This window comes from Vipera ursinii (genome assembly GCF_947247035.1).
Source record: "Vipera ursinii genome assembly, chromosome: 3".
In the NCBI taxonomy this organism is placed as follows: Eukaryota; Metazoa; Chordata; class Lepidosauria; order Squamata; family Viperidae; genus Vipera; species Vipera ursinii.
Genome location: NC_139516.1, coordinates 46,037,851 through 46,056,979, shown reverse-complemented (window position 1 = coordinate 46,056,979; position 19,129 = coordinate 46,037,851). Strand labels below are relative to the sequence as shown.

The following is a 19,129-nucleotide window of genomic DNA, read 5'->3' as shown; positions in this document are numbered from 1 at the left end:
CTGTGCAAATCAGTTACTAAGTAGTCCTGCCCACATTTTTCTGAACCCACATGACTTTGGGAATTGATGGCATTTTGCCTTCGTTTATCGATGAGAAATTTATATTTTAGTCTGTGCATAAAATAATTCTCAGTGCATACAAATACCCAAATGAGCAATAAATAATTAAAAGAAGTGCATAATATAAAAGCCTACATGATTTAATTTTAGTTTTTTTAAAGCTCTTATTCTGGGGATTTGGGGATTGAATCTCTGATTTTGGTAGGTAAATAAATTGTTCCAGCTATGCTGATATGCACCAGTTGAGGATCTGCCAACTGTATTTTTAGAGGTTCCAAAGATATTAAGAATGGAGTCACAGAGCTTAGAAGAGATGGGTGAAAGGGAGGTTGAATGGACTAACTGATTCATTTCTCATTGACTGATCCAGTCCTAACCTCTTTATAATTAACCTTCCTCTCCTCTTACTCCTCCCACCTTCAAGATATGATACCTCCATAAGTTTGAATACAGTAGTTTTAAAAAATATGGCATGAGGAATCTGATCAGAGAATAATCTTTATAGCTTTTGGAATTAATTTCTAGAATGTACTTTTGAAATCACAACTTTGAGAAAGAATTTATTATACGTATTTACTTTACTTTTTTTAAAAAAATAAAGACATCTCCCCCTCTGTTAAGAGTGGAGAAATTTGGATAGCCTATAGGCTTCTTTTGCATTGATTTCTCAAACCATAAGCCATCATAAAGACTGGACAGATGCTGTTTTTCACTTTCTCATCTATGTAGGCAGATGTACTAAATGCAGCTTGGTTGCTTATGCTTGACTTCAGGTCTACAACAGTGGCTTTGTTCAATAACAAAATCCTAGGTTTAGCTATGCCATCAGATTTTCGAACATTGTAGCTGCAAAGAGATTAGGTTTTTTACTTTTAGTACCTCAGGGAGATGAGTACTGATGAATGCCTTGCACAGGGTTTTGAGGTACTCAGCAAGCTAGTCCCCAAAACCTTATCAAGGCTGTCCTTCCTTCCAGATATAGGAAAGTTAACTAAGGGGGGATTTTCACAAGCTGCTTCAGTCACCAGTTCCACAGGAATGTGGAGCAGAACTGCCTGATTTTCTAGGTTTCCAAATTACCAAGTTCCCGTGAGTGCTGTTGGGGTTCCCATGCGCTGGGATTCTTTCTCTCTTACTCTCTGCCATTTTTCTTGTTCTTTCTGTGGCATTGGAAGTGTTTTACGACTGTTCTTCTCATGCACGGCATATTTGTTTCATCCTGGATTCAGCCAAAACTCAGGATGGAGTGGCCCTGGAGATCCAACCACTGAAAAGCCAAGAAGGGGTGGAAAATGAGGAGAAGGAGAAGAAAAAGGTGAAGGTCCCAAAGAAGGAGAAATCAGTGCTGCAGGGAAAGCTCACCCGCTTGGCAGTTCAGATTGGAAAAGCAGGTAAGTACATCAAATGGCTAGCAATTGTCTACTAAAAGTAGACTCAGATGATACGATATGATAAGGTTCTAGAAAACCAGAAATTATGAATCAGTAAAATTTGCAGGGACGCGGTGGCTCAGGGGGTTAGGACGCTGAGCTTGTCGATCAGAAGGTCGGCAGTTTGGCGGGTCGAATCCCGAGTGCCGCGTAACAGAGTGAGCGCCTGTTACTTGTCCCAGCTTCTGCCCACCTAGCAGTTCGAAAGCATGTAAAATGCAAGTAGAAAAATAGGGACCACTCCGGTGGGAAGGTAACAGCGTTCCGTGCGCCTTTGGCGTCTAGTCATGCCGGCCACATGACCACGGAGACGTCCTCGGACAAGCGCTGGCTCTTCGGCTTTGAAACGGAGATGAGCAACGGCCCCTAGAGTCGGAAACGACTAGCACGCATGTGCGGGGGAACCTTTACCTTTACCTTTACCTTTAAAATTTGCAGTCTCAGTTCAAATATTACAGGACTTAGGTTCTACACAGCTTTTCAGTATTGTTCCAACCAGTGTTTCTCTAGTGTATTTCTTACTGCATATGAATCAGACTCAGCTTTAGTTCATCTGGCACAACTCTCCAGGGCCCCTGATGGAAATGTTTTCTAGTTTTGTTGCCTGCCAACCTTCTCAGGTAACACATTAAGCTTAGAATATCTATATGAATGGCATGAACCCTGGTAAAGTATGTACACAAAATTGGTATTTCCAACGATATCTGGAAGACTAGAAGCTTCCTGCATTAATAAAATAGCCTTAGCCCAGATCTGCTGCCTTGCTTCCAGTTATATCCATAATGCAGTCAATCCTGTAATCTGTTGGAAATAGCCCTTTGTCACAATTTTTTTTCTCTTCCTCCTCAGGATTGATTATGTCAGCAATCACAGTTATTATTTTGGTGCTATATTTTGTGATTGATACTTTTGGGATTCAAGGAAAATCATGGCTGGCTGAATGTACTCCCATTTATATCCAGTACTTTGTCAAGTTCTTCATTATTGGTGTCACTGTGCTAGTAGTAGCTGTTCCTGAAGGCTTGCCCCTGGCTGTCACTATTTCTTTGGCCTATTCTGTGAAGGTGAGAATATGGACTCTGCAGGAAATTCTAAGGCTTTTGGAAGTAGATATGAAAGGAAGACTGGATGGGATAGGATGCACTATTAAATTACTGTACTTTGATTTTTACTGTGAAAAGGCTCAGTTTGAGTGTGGGATAAGTGATATAACATGCAATGTAATACATTTGTGTTCATTTGTAAGTTTCTTCTGCCCTGTTCCTTCATTAAGATGCATTATTTAAAAAGTAGATTTGTATTTTTCTGAGCAGATGGCAACAACTGCCTGTAATATCTTGGTTTGAAAACTAAGCAGATTGGGCTTGTCTAGAATAAGAACCTGGCTAATGTCTTAATTATTAAAAGCGATATACAGATAAGCATATAAGCAGTGATGGGATTCAAATATCTGAATAACCGGTTCTCTGTGTGGATGCTGCTCCCAGAAGTCCATTCTGGGTCTGGGCAACAAAAAAGTAGCTACCGGTTCTACCGAAGTGGTGTGAACTGGCTGAATCTCGCCACTGCATATAAGAAAGTGACATGGAAAATCTTCCTATATTAGATTTACAAAAGAGCTTTGTGAAAGCTTGCATGAGTTTTGTGAGAAGGGAAAGAAAAAAGAAAAAGAAATCAAGTTTTACAATATTATTTGAAGAGACTAACGGTCCGGATTGTTAAACGTAAAACAAATGAATATATAGTTGATTTATTTGATCAAGTTTAAGATTGATTGGTTGTTATCTGTAGTAACTCTTAATGTATTTTTGCTGATCATAACTTAAATGTTGATGTAAGGTAAGGTAAGGTACCTTGGGATATAGTTTAGATATGGGAAGAAGAGATTATTTGTCATATCTTAAGAGAAAATGATTACTAAAATTGTTTGTATTTCTGATAAAAGAGGGAAGATTTCTTTTTCTTTACTGTTTTCTTATTTTTTTTCTTCCTTTTCTATTTTTTCTACTTTTTTCCTGCATCTACTTTTTCATTTTTTAAGTTTGAAGTTTTTACTGTTATAGTTGTTATTTTTAATAAAAGTAATATTAAAAATATAGAACATAGAATTTGGATAAGGGAATTCTAGGTCTAGAGATAAGACTCAGGAGTTAAAAGGTTGAAAAACATTTCTATAGTGTTATTGAGAACATGTGATTGTGTGTGTTATCAGTAGACAAACTCAACTTGATAGTGGATTTATATTTTTACTTATGTTTTTGGATGTTTCCTTACAAAATGAGACATTATAAATGTGATTTTATGAGATGGATTTTAAAATATATTTTGAGGTGTTTTGTTTTTTTGTTGTTTTTTTTAAAAAACACCTCAAAATAAGAATGTGATTTTTAAAAATTGAAAAAGCAAAAATATGCAAGGGAGTTCTCAAAAATTAAATTAATCGTATCCTAGGCAGATATGCCTGTAGTTCTATAACTAGATAGATTTTGGAAAACACTGTTAAAAGTTTTAACATTAACAGCAGCTATACTAACCCTGATAGTTCAAATGTTTTTATCTGCTTCCTTCCCTCACTGGATCAACTGGGCTTTCTAGATACAAAGATTTAGAAACAGATATTTCTATCCATATATCGTTCTGTTTGTTAATTTTACCATATTATACAATAGGAGTTGGAAAATTTCTAGATACATTGTTGAAAGCTGTGATTATGGGTTGTTTTGGTTTGTTTGTTTTTAAAAATCTATTTTATTAATTCCTCCTTTTCTGATCAGTGCATCTTCATTCTAATTTAATTACCAATCTTCTCTGTGCCATTGAGGGGCTATAATCTGTTTCAGTATTTTTTTATGTTTTGCTAACGCAGAAAATGATGAAAGATAACAATCTGGTTCGGCATCTGGATGCTTGTGAGACAATGGGAAATGCTACCGCTATTTGCTCAGATAAGACTGGGACCCTCACCATGAATCGGATGACTGTGGTGCAAGCTTATGTGGGAGATACCCACTATCGACAGATTCCTGACCCAGAAGCTATTCTGCCCAAGGTCCTGGACCTTATTGTCAATGGTGTTTCAATAAATTCAGCCTATACTTCTAAAATCTTGGTAAGTTCCAGTTTATTTGGGGTTAACATCTTTTATCCAATCTGAAGTAGAATAATAATAATAATAATAATAATAATAATAATAATAATAATAATAATAATAATAATAATAATAATAATAATAAAAACCTTTATTGTCAAAGTACAACATGTGTACATTGAGATTAGCTGAGCCTCCCCCCGTGCTCTCTCCCCCCCAACACACAGTGACAACAAACCCTCCATCCTACCACACCATGTGAACCAACTACACCACACACCGGCCTCCCAAGTCAATTCTGCATAAGTTCACAGAGATTATATCCCATTTAAAAGCCTAACAGCCCACGGATAAAAGCTATTTTTCAGCCTGTTGGTACGGCTGGCTATACTCCTATATCTCCTACCGGATGGTAGGAGAGTAAAGAGATACCGTCCAGGGTGTGAGTCATCCCTGAGAATCTTCCTCACTCTTCCAAGGCAACGAGCCCTGGCGATGTCATCCAGTGGTGTCAGCGGACAGCCCACAATGTCTTGTGCTGTGCTCACTACCCTCTGTAATACTTTCCTATCCGCGGCTGTCAGACCAGCATACCAAACCACAATACCATACAAGAGGACACTCTCTATAGTAGACTGGTAAAAGAGGGTCATTAGCTTTTGTTCTACCCTTTTCTTCCGCAAGACCCTAAGAAACAAACAAAAGTTATGTTTCATTTAGTTCCACAGGCCCACTAAAAACTTTGGATGCTGGCCTTGGAGCCCTTGAAAAAGCTGTTTTTTAATATGACAGAAGAGCAAAATTATGAATGTTTAGAGAATATTGAGACCTCTTTTACACATGAAAACTGGCTGGGGGACTTTGGGCTGGTCACTCACTTTTAACCTAGCTTGTGAGGAAAATAGGAGGCCAGAGTATTAAGTATGTTCACTGCCTTGAGTTGAGTGTGAGGATGTATGAATGATGAAAAAAATTCTTCTCTTCCTTCTCATCTCACATTCACAATAACCAGCATGTATTAATAAAATATACTTCCCTCCTGAACATTTGGAAGTGATTTCTCAGAGAGAGAAAAACAAGTGAATAAACTCTCTTCAAAAATCCAATGGACAAATCAATCAGATAAGAAAATTCTAATATTCTGTTTTCACAGATAGAAAATGAAACTTTTAGAGATGAAAGCTTTAATTTCTGAAAAGTAAAAGATAATTAGGACTATCAGAGTTATCTGCAAGATTTCATTAAAAAGACAAAACCAGTGTTGTGACACAAGCTCTCCGCCTTTAGTGTATGTATATGTACATCATGTATAAAAGGGACAGACCTTACAGTGTAATAGTGTTTTCATCATCTATGCTTTTCCTGCAAGTTGAGTACTATCAACTTTCTGGATTTAGAGGGAGAAAGATGTTTCAGAATGTGCATGGGCACATCTATTGCATTTGTTGCTCATGCATGATCTCTGGAAAGATTTATTAAAGTGCAAGTAAGTGTAATAAAGCACGTAAAAAAAATGCAAGTAGAAAAATAAGGACCACTACGGTGGGAAGGTAACAGCATTCCGTGCGCCTTTGGCGTCTAGTCATGCCGGCCACATGACCACGGAGACGTCCTCGGACAAGCGCTGGCTCTTCGGCTTTGAAACGGAGATGAGCACTGGCCCCTAGAGTTGGATACGACTAGCACGCATGTGCGGGGGAACCTTTACCTTTAAGTGTAATATTCTTACCCATGCACACCCAGGTGGCTCTGTCCTCTTAGAATATATCAGTGCACAGCCCTAAAATCAGCAGCCATCTTCTTAACTTGCTGTTGGATTTAAAATGTAATATATTTTTTTCTCTTTGAAATTTTATTTCTTAGTGCTCAACACCTGCCAAAAATTCTATTGCATTTTTGTTATTTTCTAATAAAACTATTTGGAATTGGATGTAAGCAATGTGGGGTATTAAATGCCTCTTTTATTTAAAAAATGCATTCAGCGGAATTTATTTTTTTATTAGGATTGTGATAGGAGTGAATGAGGAAATTAGCTTCTCCCTTGCTTAAATATTGAGAAGAAGTGATCTTCCAAATCAGATTTTTATATTGGAATTGATATAAAGGCCAATATAATATAACATTGTAGTCCATTTGACTTTGGAGAGATGTCTCTTTTTTTTTTTACCTCAAGATAGCATGGACATTGATTTAGAATCATAGCATCCTAGATTTGAAAAAAAAATCTTTGGATGCAGTGCTCTATTCAGTGTAGCCCACTGCCTTGGTGGAGCAGTGGGCTAATACCTCCTTAAGTAACACCAGCTGCCTGCAATTAGTGCAGGTTCGAGTCCCACCAGGCTCAAGGTTGACTCAGCCTTCCATCCTTCCGAGGTAGGTAAAATGAGGACCCAGATTGTTGGGGGCAATAAGCTGACTTTGTAATAATGCCGCTTGGGGGGGGAAAGCCCTAATAAATAGGCATATACATAGAATGAAGACTATTGCTAAGCACATTGATTTGTGCTTTAGATTGTAAGCCGCCCTGAGTCTTCAGAGAAGGGCGGGATATAAATGGGATTAAAAAAAAAATCAGGAATCCCCAACAGTTGGCTTTTTCTTCAACTTAGGTGGCCAGATTCTCTATGCTTCATACATTACTCTATTTCTTTAGTTAGTGTGCTTTGAAACATGGACTGGCATCTTTAATATCCTAACCACTTGTTCAATTAAAATAAAATATTAATAAATATTTCACGATCATAAACATTTTTCAATATTCACGGGAAAAATCAAGAATGGGTGGATAGTGAAAGAGCTTAAATTCTGTTTTTTTCTGGATCTTCACATCTCCCTGAGGAGTATTAGTGAAGAAACCCATTGCATCCATGTCCTTTTGTAGGCTCCATTTGGAATTTTGGTTGCCTGCTAAATAGACTTCTAAACCTAGAAAAGTTTCCTTACGTTAATTATCTTAATCAGATATTTTGTCTAAGCTCTGTCTCATCGCCACTGCCCACTAAAATTTTAATCTTTTTGTTAGAGATTAAATCATTGTGGCTATGGACCAAGAAGTTACTATATTTCTCTTGTTATATTTGGTTTGGGATTTTAGCCACCAGAAAAAGAAGGAGGACTCCCACGTCAAGTTGGTAACAAGACAGAGTGTGCACTTTTGGGCTTTGTTCTGGACTTGAAGCAGGATTATCAAGCTGTCCGTAGTGAAGTGCCTGAAGAAAAGCTCTATAAGGTCTACACCTTCAATTCTGTACGGAAATCTATGAGTACAGTGCTAAAAAACCAGGATGGGAGTTTTCGCATGTACAGCAAAGGAGCCTCTGAGATCATCCTGCGCAAGTAATGTTCCTCTCAATGCTGGTATTATTCATGCTTCTTGAGACAATATTTTTAATAAGAAGCATCCATGAGATGGATGGTGGAGAATATTTTTTCTAAATGGGGAAAAATCACAAAATGTATGAATATTTAGTAAAAAAAAATCAGAAAGAACCTATGGTAGCAGAGAAAGGAAAACACATTAACTTCTCTATTTTATTTTCAGTTAGAATTCTGTTAGCATATCTTCTCTTGTGTGTTTCTAGTTCTCTACAAAAGGCTTACTAGGCTTAATTTAGACTCTTCACCTAATTCCTTCAGATATTTCACTCAGGAAAACTTTCAGCTAAGTAAATTGAGAAATGGTTGAAACAATAAGAACTGATGAAACATCTTTAATTTGCTTTATTATTGCATTAACCTTTTGTAGTTACAGACTACAGTTTGAAAAGGATTTGCACTATTCTCTTCCATTTCTGAACTTTACTCAAAAATATTTTTAAAATCTTCAGTCATTATGAGTAGAATGTAAGATGCAGCCATATATTTGTCCTCCATTTAGGATATCTTGGAATCAAACCTTCTCATCTGCCAGGATTATCTTCCCAAACTTCTCAAGCCTAGATTAACATTAAGATTTTTTTAAAGCTGTTTGAGTGTAGAGTTACATGAACTCTGAGATATTCCAATGCTTTTTCCAACTCATTGACAAGGAGTAATCAAAGTCTCTCCTTCCTTATAAATCATCTGTGAGAAGTGTTATTTAAGTTACAGATTTGTTGGTTTGTGGGTTCAGTTAGCAGTTCAAGGGTTAAATCCCTTGTATTTCCATTTGTACACATTCTGTTTGTAGAAATTCATTTTGATCACCCTTCTTGAGCCTCCATTTTTAAAAAATTCACACAATTAATTAATAATTACCTGAAAAGTAATGTGTTTAATATATAGGTTGTATACAGGTAGCTTAAGCTTTGCTTGTACAGTATGAACATGTTTTCTGAAATATGTGCTTAATCCTTTTGTTTTTTTCCCCTTAATACAGGTGCACAAAAATTTTGGACAAAAATGGGGAAACTCGATTATTTAAATTGAAAGACCGGGATGAGATGGTGAAAAAAGTGATTGAACCAATGGCTTGTCAGGGGCTACGCACTATTTGTCTGGCTTATCGGGATTTTCCTGCTGGTGTTGAACCTGACTGGGATACTGAAAATGAGATTTTGTCTGACCTTACTTGCATCACTGTTGTTGGCATTGAGGATCCTGTTCGTCCAGAGGTACCAGGATAACTTTCTTTCCTGTGTGCATATAGTAAATTGAATATTAACTTGGCTTTCCCGACCTGGCATCCTCCAGCTGGCTAAAGATTATAGCGATTGAAGTCCAGCAAACGTACGGTATAAAATGGCTATTCTTCCTTTGCTGACAGCTCACCCGTTTTGTTCTCTTAAGTCACCATTTTGGTGGTGTACTTGTTATCTTATTTTTTCCAGTCCCTTCTCTTGACTTGCTTTGCTTTTTTATTATTATCTTTCACTTTTTACTTTCCTACAGGGTATTCCTTTGTCCTTTATTTTCTTTTTTCATTGCTTTCCTTTGTATCTACTTTTTAATGCAACTTTGATTTTTTTCTTCAACTACCTGATCTTTTTGCTTTTTCCTAATTACTGTTTGTGTATCAGTGAATACCTTTAGTAGATGTCCTTCCCATCTTTACCTTCTGCTCATTTTCTACCAGCAGTTAAAGATTGTTCTATTCTTAGTTACAGAGACTTTGTCTTTATTGATAACAACATTGTGTTATCAGTAAGGTTGCTGTTTGTGGGAAGAGCCCTTGTGAGTTTAATAGCAGTTGCAGTTCTGTTCTGGTTTTGCTCTTTGGTACCTACCTAGAAAAGAGATAGTGGAAAGATCCAGCTTTTTCTTTCAAAGATTTGCAGGAGCAAAGTCGAATCTACTCTCCTTGAATTTCACCCTGTTTTGTAATTGTTGCAGGTATTGGAAACTGTCAAGAAAAGACATGTAGACATCTAGAAAAGGAAAAAGAGTTTTGACTGATTACTGCTTCACTTAAAAATTATGCATTCTCTATACCTATTAAAGAACACCAGATATATCTGCCCTAAAAATGGCAACTATAATTTACAAATTCCTTTTTAAAGCAGCCAAATATAATCCACGATGAAATTATACTTACTGAGGGAAATTGGTTTACTTCATCCTTCCCAGCCTCTGTTTTCTCTCACAATTTCTGTGGAGTGACAAGCAGACAACTGATATAACACAATAAACTAGCCTATGACTGCTGCTTGATTACATTTCAGAATTGGCCCCCTGCACATTGTTCCCATAATTAGATGCTGAAATATCTGGGATTGAAAATGGCTTCACAGATGCCTTGCATGCACTAGTCTGGAGGCAGTGATTCAGTTTGTGGATTTCTTAATGGTGTTTCTCTTCTCAATCAGTCCTTAGCGCTACTATCACTCTGTGTATGGTTTGATCTATATGAGTTAATTTAAGCAGTGGTGATCTGATGCAGTCAAGGGGTGGAAGTTAATCAGTTTCTATACTGCCATTCCACCACAGGAGAGGGATAAAATGGACCCCTAACAGCACTGTATGTTTGAAGAAAGGCAAGAAGTTATATATATCCTTATAGGCAAGAAGGATGTCTGTTCTAGAAATCATTTCACGCAAATATTTTGCCTCGCTATTTATGTTGAGACCACAATCCATCATGCATATTGTGTTGTATACGCATGCACTGAAATACATGTGTGTTGCCCAGGTGTCACAAAATTATTAGTTATGGCATGGCAGAGTAGAGGGCAGGAGAACATGTTTCACAGGCCCAGTAGAAAAAAATGTAGAGCAATTTAATGCTTGAGCATTTTCTATTAATACATCTATATAGTGCCATTCAAAATAATCTGCACTTAGCAGATTATCATGTTTGTAGTTCCTGTTGTAATTCTTCTCACTTCTTAATGGAAATATTTGATCTTCCCTTGCAAGATGCAAAATCCTTGCAAAACACAAAATAGGTTACACTGCCTTTAAGGAATTATAGACTTGGTTTCTTCTCACAAATTGTTATGAGATTTACATTAAGACTCAGAGTAAATACAGAATATTTTCCTTTTTAAAAACAAAAAATTTCTGGACATCGTGTCATATTTGCATTATCATATCAACTGCTTTAAGAATCCAGTGGAGCTAATTTAAACTTAGTAAGAGGTAATGGTTGTCCCCAAAGAGTTCCACAAGGGGCAACTGGAATCTGGATTTCCTTGGTTCTTGTTCAACACTTGATTAGCTAATTTATGCCATTGACTTGTGGTTTCATGATATAATTGTTCAGGTAAGTGGAATTGATAGTCAAGTGTTGTAGAGCAGGATGCTCTTACTTGGTATGTCAGCCCCTCTCCACCTCTGGTTTTCAGTTTTTCCCCCTCAGTCCTTAGTGCTCTTTGAATTGTTCTCCTAAATGTTTTCTGTTTCTGCAAACCCATGTTGGTTGTCCCTCCTTGTAAACAGATTACGAGGCCATGGCACAATCCATGATTGAAGAATAAATTTGCCATTACAATATAAGTTTCAATCAATTTATTATTACAGCCATAAGCCAACACATAAAATTAAACATTCAAATGTAAGGCCACACTTGAAATACTGCATCCAGTTTTGTTCACTATGATGTAAAAAAAATGTTGAGACTCTAGAAAGAGTACAGAGAAGAGCAACAAAGATGATCAGGGGACTGGAGGCTAAAACATATGAAGAACGGCTGCTGGAATTGGGTATGTCTAGTCTAATGAAGGGACGCGGTGGCTCAGTGGGTTAGGACGCTGAGCTTGTCGATCAGAAGGTCGGCAGTTTGGCGGGTCGAATCCCGAGTGTCGCGTAACAGAGTGAGCGCCTGTTACTTGTCCCAGCTTCTGCCAACCTAGCAGTTCGAAAGCACGTAAAAATGCAAGTAGAAAAATAGGGACCGCTGCGGTGGGAAGGTAACAGCGTTCCGTGCGCCTTTGGCATCTAGTCATGCCGGCCACATGACCATGGAGACGTCCTCGGACAAGTGCTGGCTCTTCGGCTTTGAAACGGAGATGAGCACCGGCCCCTAGAGTCGGAAACAACTAGCACGCATGTGCGGGGGAACCTTTACCTTTTACCTTTACCTAGTCTAATGAAGAGAAGGACGAGGGGTGACATGATAGCAGTGTTCCAATAACTCAGGTGTTGCCACAAAGAAGAGGGAGTCAAGCTATTCTCCAAAGCACCTGAAGCAGGACAGGAAGCAACGGATGGAAACTAATCAAGGAGAAAAGCAACCTAGAACAAAGGAGAAATTTTCTGACAGTTAGAACAATTAACCAGTGGAACAACCTGCCTCCAGAAGCTGTGAATGCTCCAACACTGGACGTTTTTAAGAAGAGACTGGACATTCATTTGTCTGAAATGGTATAGGGTTTCCTGGCTGAGCAGGGGGTTGGACTAGATGACCTCGAAGATCCCTTCCAACTTTTATTATTATTATTATTATCATTATCATTATTATTATTATTATTATTATTATTATTATTATTATTATTATTATTATTATATAAAACAGAACTAAACAGAACTAAACTAAACAGAACTGAACACAAGAAGACATAGCAATATATTACAATTAATGATGCTTTTAGGTTTAGGTTTTATTGTATACCGCCCTTCTCCCGAGTGTCCAAAGTCTGCCTAGTTTTACAGACGGTATAACATAACCTATCTACCTTCAGAGGGACTGAGTCATGCTGACCTGACAATAAAAATACATTGAGTATGGTCTAATACTGAATAAAAACATGTAATAAAGTTAATTATAAAAGATTATGAAAAAGATCTAAAATATTTATTTACGTTTCTGGTGAATCCTCAGTGCTGCTGTGCCAAATCTACACACAATATAAGTTATTACAGTTTCCACCCATTAATTCTTATTTCAGACATTTTTTTTTTGCCCGCTTCATGGTCCCTTGCTTATAGGTTCTGTTTTTCATGGCTTGCCAATAGGTACCTGACGCCATTCAGAAGTGCCAGCGTGCTGGTATCACTGTCAGGATGGTTACAGGTGACAACATTAACACAGCACGTGCCATTGCAACTAAGTGTGGGATCCTGCTGCCCGGAGAGGACTTCCTATGCTTGGAAGGGAAGGAATTCAATCGGTTGATCCGCAATGAGAAAGGAGAGGTAATATGAAGGAGGGATCAAAGCTGATCAATTTTCTGTCAGAGCTGAGATCTCCAAAATGTGTTACCAAATGAGGCAGGAGGGAAAATTATTTAAAATATGGAGAATAATCTCATTATTTGTATTTCATTCTGTTTTATTTCATTTAAATATAAATGAAAACATATTTTGTTTACTCTGACTCACCCCTTATATGTGTGTGTGTGGGGGGGGGATCCATGGTTTTGTTTTAAGTGATGTATTCATTCTAATATGATGACAAACTGCATCCCGAAAACATGAAAATTTGTCATCTTAGGAAGAGTTTTACTGCATGGCAAAGAAGATAATTTTTATGTAATTTAAAAAAAAACCCCTACTGATTTTAAGATATAGATCCTGGATATGACTTTATTAACTATTTTTGGAGAGTGTCCAAGTCTTTAAAAATGAAAAGATCAAGCAGTATGTTTCTGTATTTCCAAATTTAATAATTAACTTAAGGACTGAATTTATTTTTACATTGCTGTTTATAATTATTAAATAGGGGTTTTCCTTTTTTTCCTTACCATTAAATAGTTTCATTTTTATTTTTTGTCATGTCTACTTTATTTTAATCACCATAGTATATCTAGGTTTTATTTGTTTACTATACTTTTTTCAGTTGGGGTTGTAGGTTTTTAATTTCATTTAATTTCATCTTTAATTAAAAGGAAAAAAATGATAGATTCATTCTGTGGTCTCTGTGGAACCATGAATCTTTGGAATGCAAAGCAGATTAGCCATCAGAGAAAGAGATTATGAACGTAACAGATAGTATTGTAAGGCTGCAGTGTAGGTATACAAAATCTTCTTTGCCGGTCTCTCTAAAGTTGCAAGTATCTGCTATGGCCTGCAGTATCGGAGCAGCTGACATCATATATTGCTAATTTTTAAGGTATTGACTCTGCAATCCTCTGATAATATGTCAGATCCATGTTAATGTTAACAGAATGGTTTCTCCATACTACCTTCAATTGTTATGCCATTCATCATTGGTCATTAGATGAAATTCTTTTGAGAAAGTGGATGATGCTTTCAGAACCTTTTGTAAGCGGAGAGGGGAGACTGGTTCCAAAGCCCCTTTCAAAGCTAAGCTAGCTTCTCCTATTGGGGTTTTGCTCTGCAGGTGGAGCAAGAACAACTGGATAAAATCTGGCCTAAACTTCGAGTCTTGGCACGTTCTTCACCAACTGATAAACACACCCTTGTGAAAGGTATGATCAACCAAAGAGATAGCATTTGTGAACAGATACATTCCATTTACAGAGCCAGATTTGCTGAATTGACATGTATTCATGTATGATCCAGTTCCAAAATGCAATACCTGAGGCAACCTACATAGTGAAAATTGAATAGTTTTTTTTTTTAAAAAAGTAGCAAATCAGAAACAAAACAAGTATTTGTTAAACACCAGTCTGAGCAATAACAGTTCCATCCATATTTGACAGCAGAATGTTGGCAAGGGAATGTGCTATATGAACTTCTTAGAAGCAGGGAATTCCTGAGTCTGGGCATGATAACAAAAAAATAAAGCCCTTTGTATATCCCTCATATTTAAAAAAGATATCAATTTGTCTTAGTGGACAAGATATTAATTTCTTCGAAAACTATACAGTCCTTTAGGACTGGTTTTGGTTATATTCTTTAAGTCCTTACATGGCATGGGGCCGGAGTACCTCGGGGACCACCTGCTGCCGGCGTCAACTTCCCTCCGCCCTGTGCGTTCCCACAGAGAGGGCCTCCTCATGGTGCCTCCGGTCAGAGAATGTCGGCTGGTGGCCCCCAAGGGGAGGGCCTTCTCTGTGGGCGCTCCGGCTTTATGGAACCAACTGCCGGTTGAGCTCCGGACGGCACCGGACCTTCGCTCCTTCCGGCGCGGTCTGAAGACCCATTTATTTGAACAAGCTGGCCTGGCCTGATGGGGGACGTTAGGGTTTTTAATGGGTTTTTATACTGTTACTGTTTTTATCTGGGCAATTGTTTAATTCTCTTTTAATTTTTGTATTTTCTATTTATATATGCCCTGTTCACCGCCCTGAGTCCTTCGGGAGAAGGGCGGTATACAAATTTAATAAAATACTAAATACTATCATAGCCCTAGGTTGGTCAGGGTTTTACATGATAACCATATAAATTGTTTCTAGAATTTTGCCAGTAAATCTAGTGGCTCTCTGCTTATCCTCTACTAACCTTAAGCTCATTTTCAGGAATTATTGACAGTACTGTTTTGGAGCAGAGGCAGGTGGTAGCTGTAACTGGAGATGGCACCAATGATGGCCCAGCCTTGAAGAAAGCAGATGTTGGATTTGCTATGGTATGAGCTAATATTCTAGGGACTACATTGCAAACAAAAAAGGAGCAGATAATTATTTGTTGGTTTGTATTTTTGTATGATGGAACCGATAACTGTTAACACTGGCTGGCTTTAAAAAAACAAACCTGCAGCATTGTATATATGTTAAAGTTCTTTTCACTGCATTCTATTTTCTGTTTTAGCTTTTTCAGTTGCAGAAGTCAGAAATCTTGCAGCCCAAGACAAAATTTCACCATCCCTGGGCTCAGTAGGACACAGCAGGCAAGCATTAGGGAAAATTGATCACTACAGGAACCTGCTTAACGCTTCTGAGCTTTCCTGGCCTATTCTAACAGGCATAGGTTTTCTAGTCACTGACTGCCACCACGTGTCTGTAACTGAGTTTTGCAATAAGCCTCACAGCCTCCTTAATCAGATGCTATGGTTCTTCACCAACACGTCCAAGCAAAGAGGCAGTACCTAGCTTTTCCTCAGTTTTTGAACTGGAGGGAAGAAAAGTTAAGCTGATTATACAGATTAGGTATTTTAATTGTCAAAGAGCCTTGTGTTTGTTCATTTGGATCTTTCAGAAAAATAATGAAATGTTTCATATAATTTACACTGCAATGTTAGATCTGAAATGAACTGAGGTTGACCATTTTGTGGCTACAAGACTTAAAACTGAACATAAACAAATTTAATGCATCCTTTCCAACTAATTGTCTTTCCTCTGCTTGCTCTTTATTTTCTCAGGGCATTGCTGGCACAGATGTGGCTAAGGAAGCTTCAGACATTATCCTGACAGATGATAATTTTACAAGCATTGTTAAGGCAGTGATGTGGGGCCGCAATGTATATGATAGCATTTCCAAATTCCTGCAGTTCCAGCTGACAGTCAATGTCGTGGCTGTCATTGTGGCATTCACGGGTGCTTGCATCACACAGGTAACCACAGCTAAAAGAGTTGGGACTTTTTTAAATGAATATGAGATGATCTAGATTCCATTGGAGGTTTTCAAATACAACAATCAAAATGTCTTGATGCATATAAAGCTAAAAAGTTCAAAGATAAGAAGAGAATTAGATGAACAAGAACTTTACTTTCCAGAAGGAAACCAAAAGTCTATTCATTTAGCTTTTCTAACAGTGGCCAATTAGATACCACAGGCGGGTCACAAATAGAGCTGATGGAGACAGTAATTCAGTGTATAATGGACTACTATCGCTAATGGTTATAAACAATTTATTTATATTTTCATCAGAAGACTACAGTTCTTTTTGCATCACATCTATCCAAAGACCTCTACAGTACTGGAATTACAGAATTGCTACTCCTCTTTATTCAGTTGAAATTAGAAATGTGAACAACTTGAAGCTGCACAAAAGAGATGCAACAAGTCTTGGACATACTGTAACACTAAACTAACAAAATATTTAATCATCGTATTAACAATAGTAATATTGGACTACAAATTCTAGTATTCCTGGATTATCATAGTAACTCAGATGTATGAATTCAGCACCAGTCAACTCCCAAGTTAAAGAACTGGGGTAAGGGGAAGAATATAGCCATGGACTATGTTTGCATTATATTAGTTTTTGAAAGGATTTTTTTTTCCTCTGCAGGATTCACCTCTGAAGGCTGTCCAGATGTTGTGGGTGAACTTGATCATGGACACCTTTGCCTCATTAGCTCTTGCCACAGAACCCCCTTCGGAGTCTTTGCTCCTGCGTAGGCCATATGGTCGCAACAAGCCACTAATTTCCCGAACCATGATGAAGAACATTCTGGGACATGCCATGTACCAGCTTACCATTATTTTCACATTACTTTTTGCAGGTGAGACTAGAGGGCAGTGTGTAGAACAGCTAGGTAATCTGGGATCATTTTTCTGTTCTTGGATTGCATAAGGCTAAAAGAACTGGGCTGCAGAAATCCAGATGATCATTCAGCTGTAAAAAGAGAAAGAAAACTGTTTGCTATCATCCAGTGTTCTGTTTTTGCAACCCAGATCTGTGGCCCGAATTATATTCTATCTGTTTGCTTTTCCTAGATAGTGAAAAAAACTATTTAAAAGATCTCCATGATAGTTCTCAGCTGATTAATTCAATTTATGAGAGGATTTTAAAATATGTTTCTTCTTTTAGTACTTTTGAGAAAATGAAGCCAAAAAAAGGTCATGTGATTGTTTTACATATTTGATTGCATCCTCTCTGAAATAGCCACCATATCTATGCCAAGAAATAAAGATACTTCAAGATCCTTTAGTATGAATGAAATTAAATTGTAGTATGTTTATGATAGAAATAGTCAAGTTAGTAAATGGAAAGAATCTTCAAAATGAAATTTAGAAGGATCAAGTTTTATGTTGCACTAAGTGGCAATGAGAAGGCTCAAGAGGTTCCTCCTGATAAATTTGACTCCACACAAACTGGATGTTCCACACCCTATTGTGTGTTTTTAGAACTCAGTACAGCTTCAGTTGTGAACCACTAATACCTTCCAGTGAAAAATACTTCATTCTAACAGAAAGATTTATGTTTGTATTGTTAAACTGAATTCTTCCATTCATCAGGAAGCCAGATGCATAAGGTGGAAAACATCTGTATTATTCTGTTTGATTTTTTTCCCCCTGATAGACGCTTTGTGCTTTTCAACTGCTGTAGAACCAGCAGAAATTCAGTGGGCAGTATGGAAAAACTGCAGTGAAGAACAACTGCAGTTGCAGTTTGCTTGCTGTTGAAGTCTTAAGAATCTCACTATGACTCTAAGAGCCTGTTCTCTTTGGTTTTGTGGCTGAGAAATACATATATTTATAGCTCATCATTTCCATTTTAAAAGCTGTTTTGTTTTGGTAATGAAGGTTTTCAAATAATTATCTACAAACTTTAATTGATGCATAAAGAAAGGAATTCTCATTAAGGGAACAGTCTATTTTTCCAGCAGCCTCTTAGGTAATTCTAACATTGCTTAAATGAGGAGCCATTTGTACACAGAAAGTGAATTAAATATAAACTATATTCTTTTTTTACTGATTTAGTTTGAATATATTAATTAGTGATGTTGAGACTTTTTGGAATTCAAAATTTGGCAAGGCTAGACTGGCAGAAGACAAGGAAGTTGGCAGGAAGGCTAAGAGTAAGACAAAATGAAAACAAAGACTTGTTTGAAAGAGGAGCAAGCAATAGGAAAAAAGCACTTTCTAGTTATACTTAATTGCTGCCTACTTATGCTGTATTACATTAAATTAAAAACAATTGTCTTTTATTTTTTAATTTTGCTTTAATATGTGGAAAAATAGAAAGGGGTTTTTCTTTTTTTAAAGATATTTTAAAGATATTTTAAAGAATAATATTGTCCAACTGTCTGATAAATTATCAGATATTATTCAACTGAAGTAGGACTACTATATATTTTCTATAAGCTTAAGATTTCCATGGTGATTTCTAAATATTAGGGTTCTCATTATTTTGATTCTGTTAAATATCTTTGAGTAACTGTCAAAGAAACATCCTTCACTGTGGATATAAATATAAGGGGGGTCCTTGGTGCTCTTTGAACTTGATTGTTTTCTTGCAGACGTTTCGTTATGCGAACTAAGTAACATCAGTGCAGCTCAGAGTAGATTAACAGCAAGAAGGACGAGGGAGACGCGTCTTCATTCAACAGGTTTATTTTAGTCAGCC

At 37.2% G+C, this 19,129-nt stretch overlaps 1 protein-coding gene across 2 annotated transcripts in view; it reads left to right on the top strand.

Annotated features, from left to right (window-relative positions):
* Positions 1-19,129, top strand: part of ATP2B4 (ATPase plasma membrane Ca2+ transporting 4) — a 168,448-nt gene that overhangs the window by 116,764 nt on the left and 32,555 nt on the right. For both annotated transcript variants that reach the window (XM_083360406.1, XM_083360407.1), the window contains exons 8-17: positions 1,290-1,451; positions 2,340-2,554; positions 4,357-4,599; positions 7,673-7,914; positions 8,936-9,170; positions 12,949-13,128; positions 14,276-14,363; positions 15,357-15,463; positions 16,196-16,387; positions 17,069-17,282. In XM_083360406.1, coding sequence (XP_083216532.1) covers positions 1,290-1,451; positions 2,340-2,554; positions 4,357-4,599; positions 7,673-7,914; positions 8,936-9,170; positions 12,949-13,128; positions 14,276-14,363; positions 15,357-15,463; positions 16,196-16,387; positions 17,069-17,282 — 1,878 coding nt within the window. The remainder of the gene's footprint in view (positions 1-1,289; positions 1,452-2,339; positions 2,555-4,356; positions 4,600-7,672; positions 7,915-8,935; positions 9,171-12,948; positions 13,129-14,275; positions 14,364-15,356; positions 15,464-16,195; positions 16,388-17,068; positions 17,283-19,129) is intronic.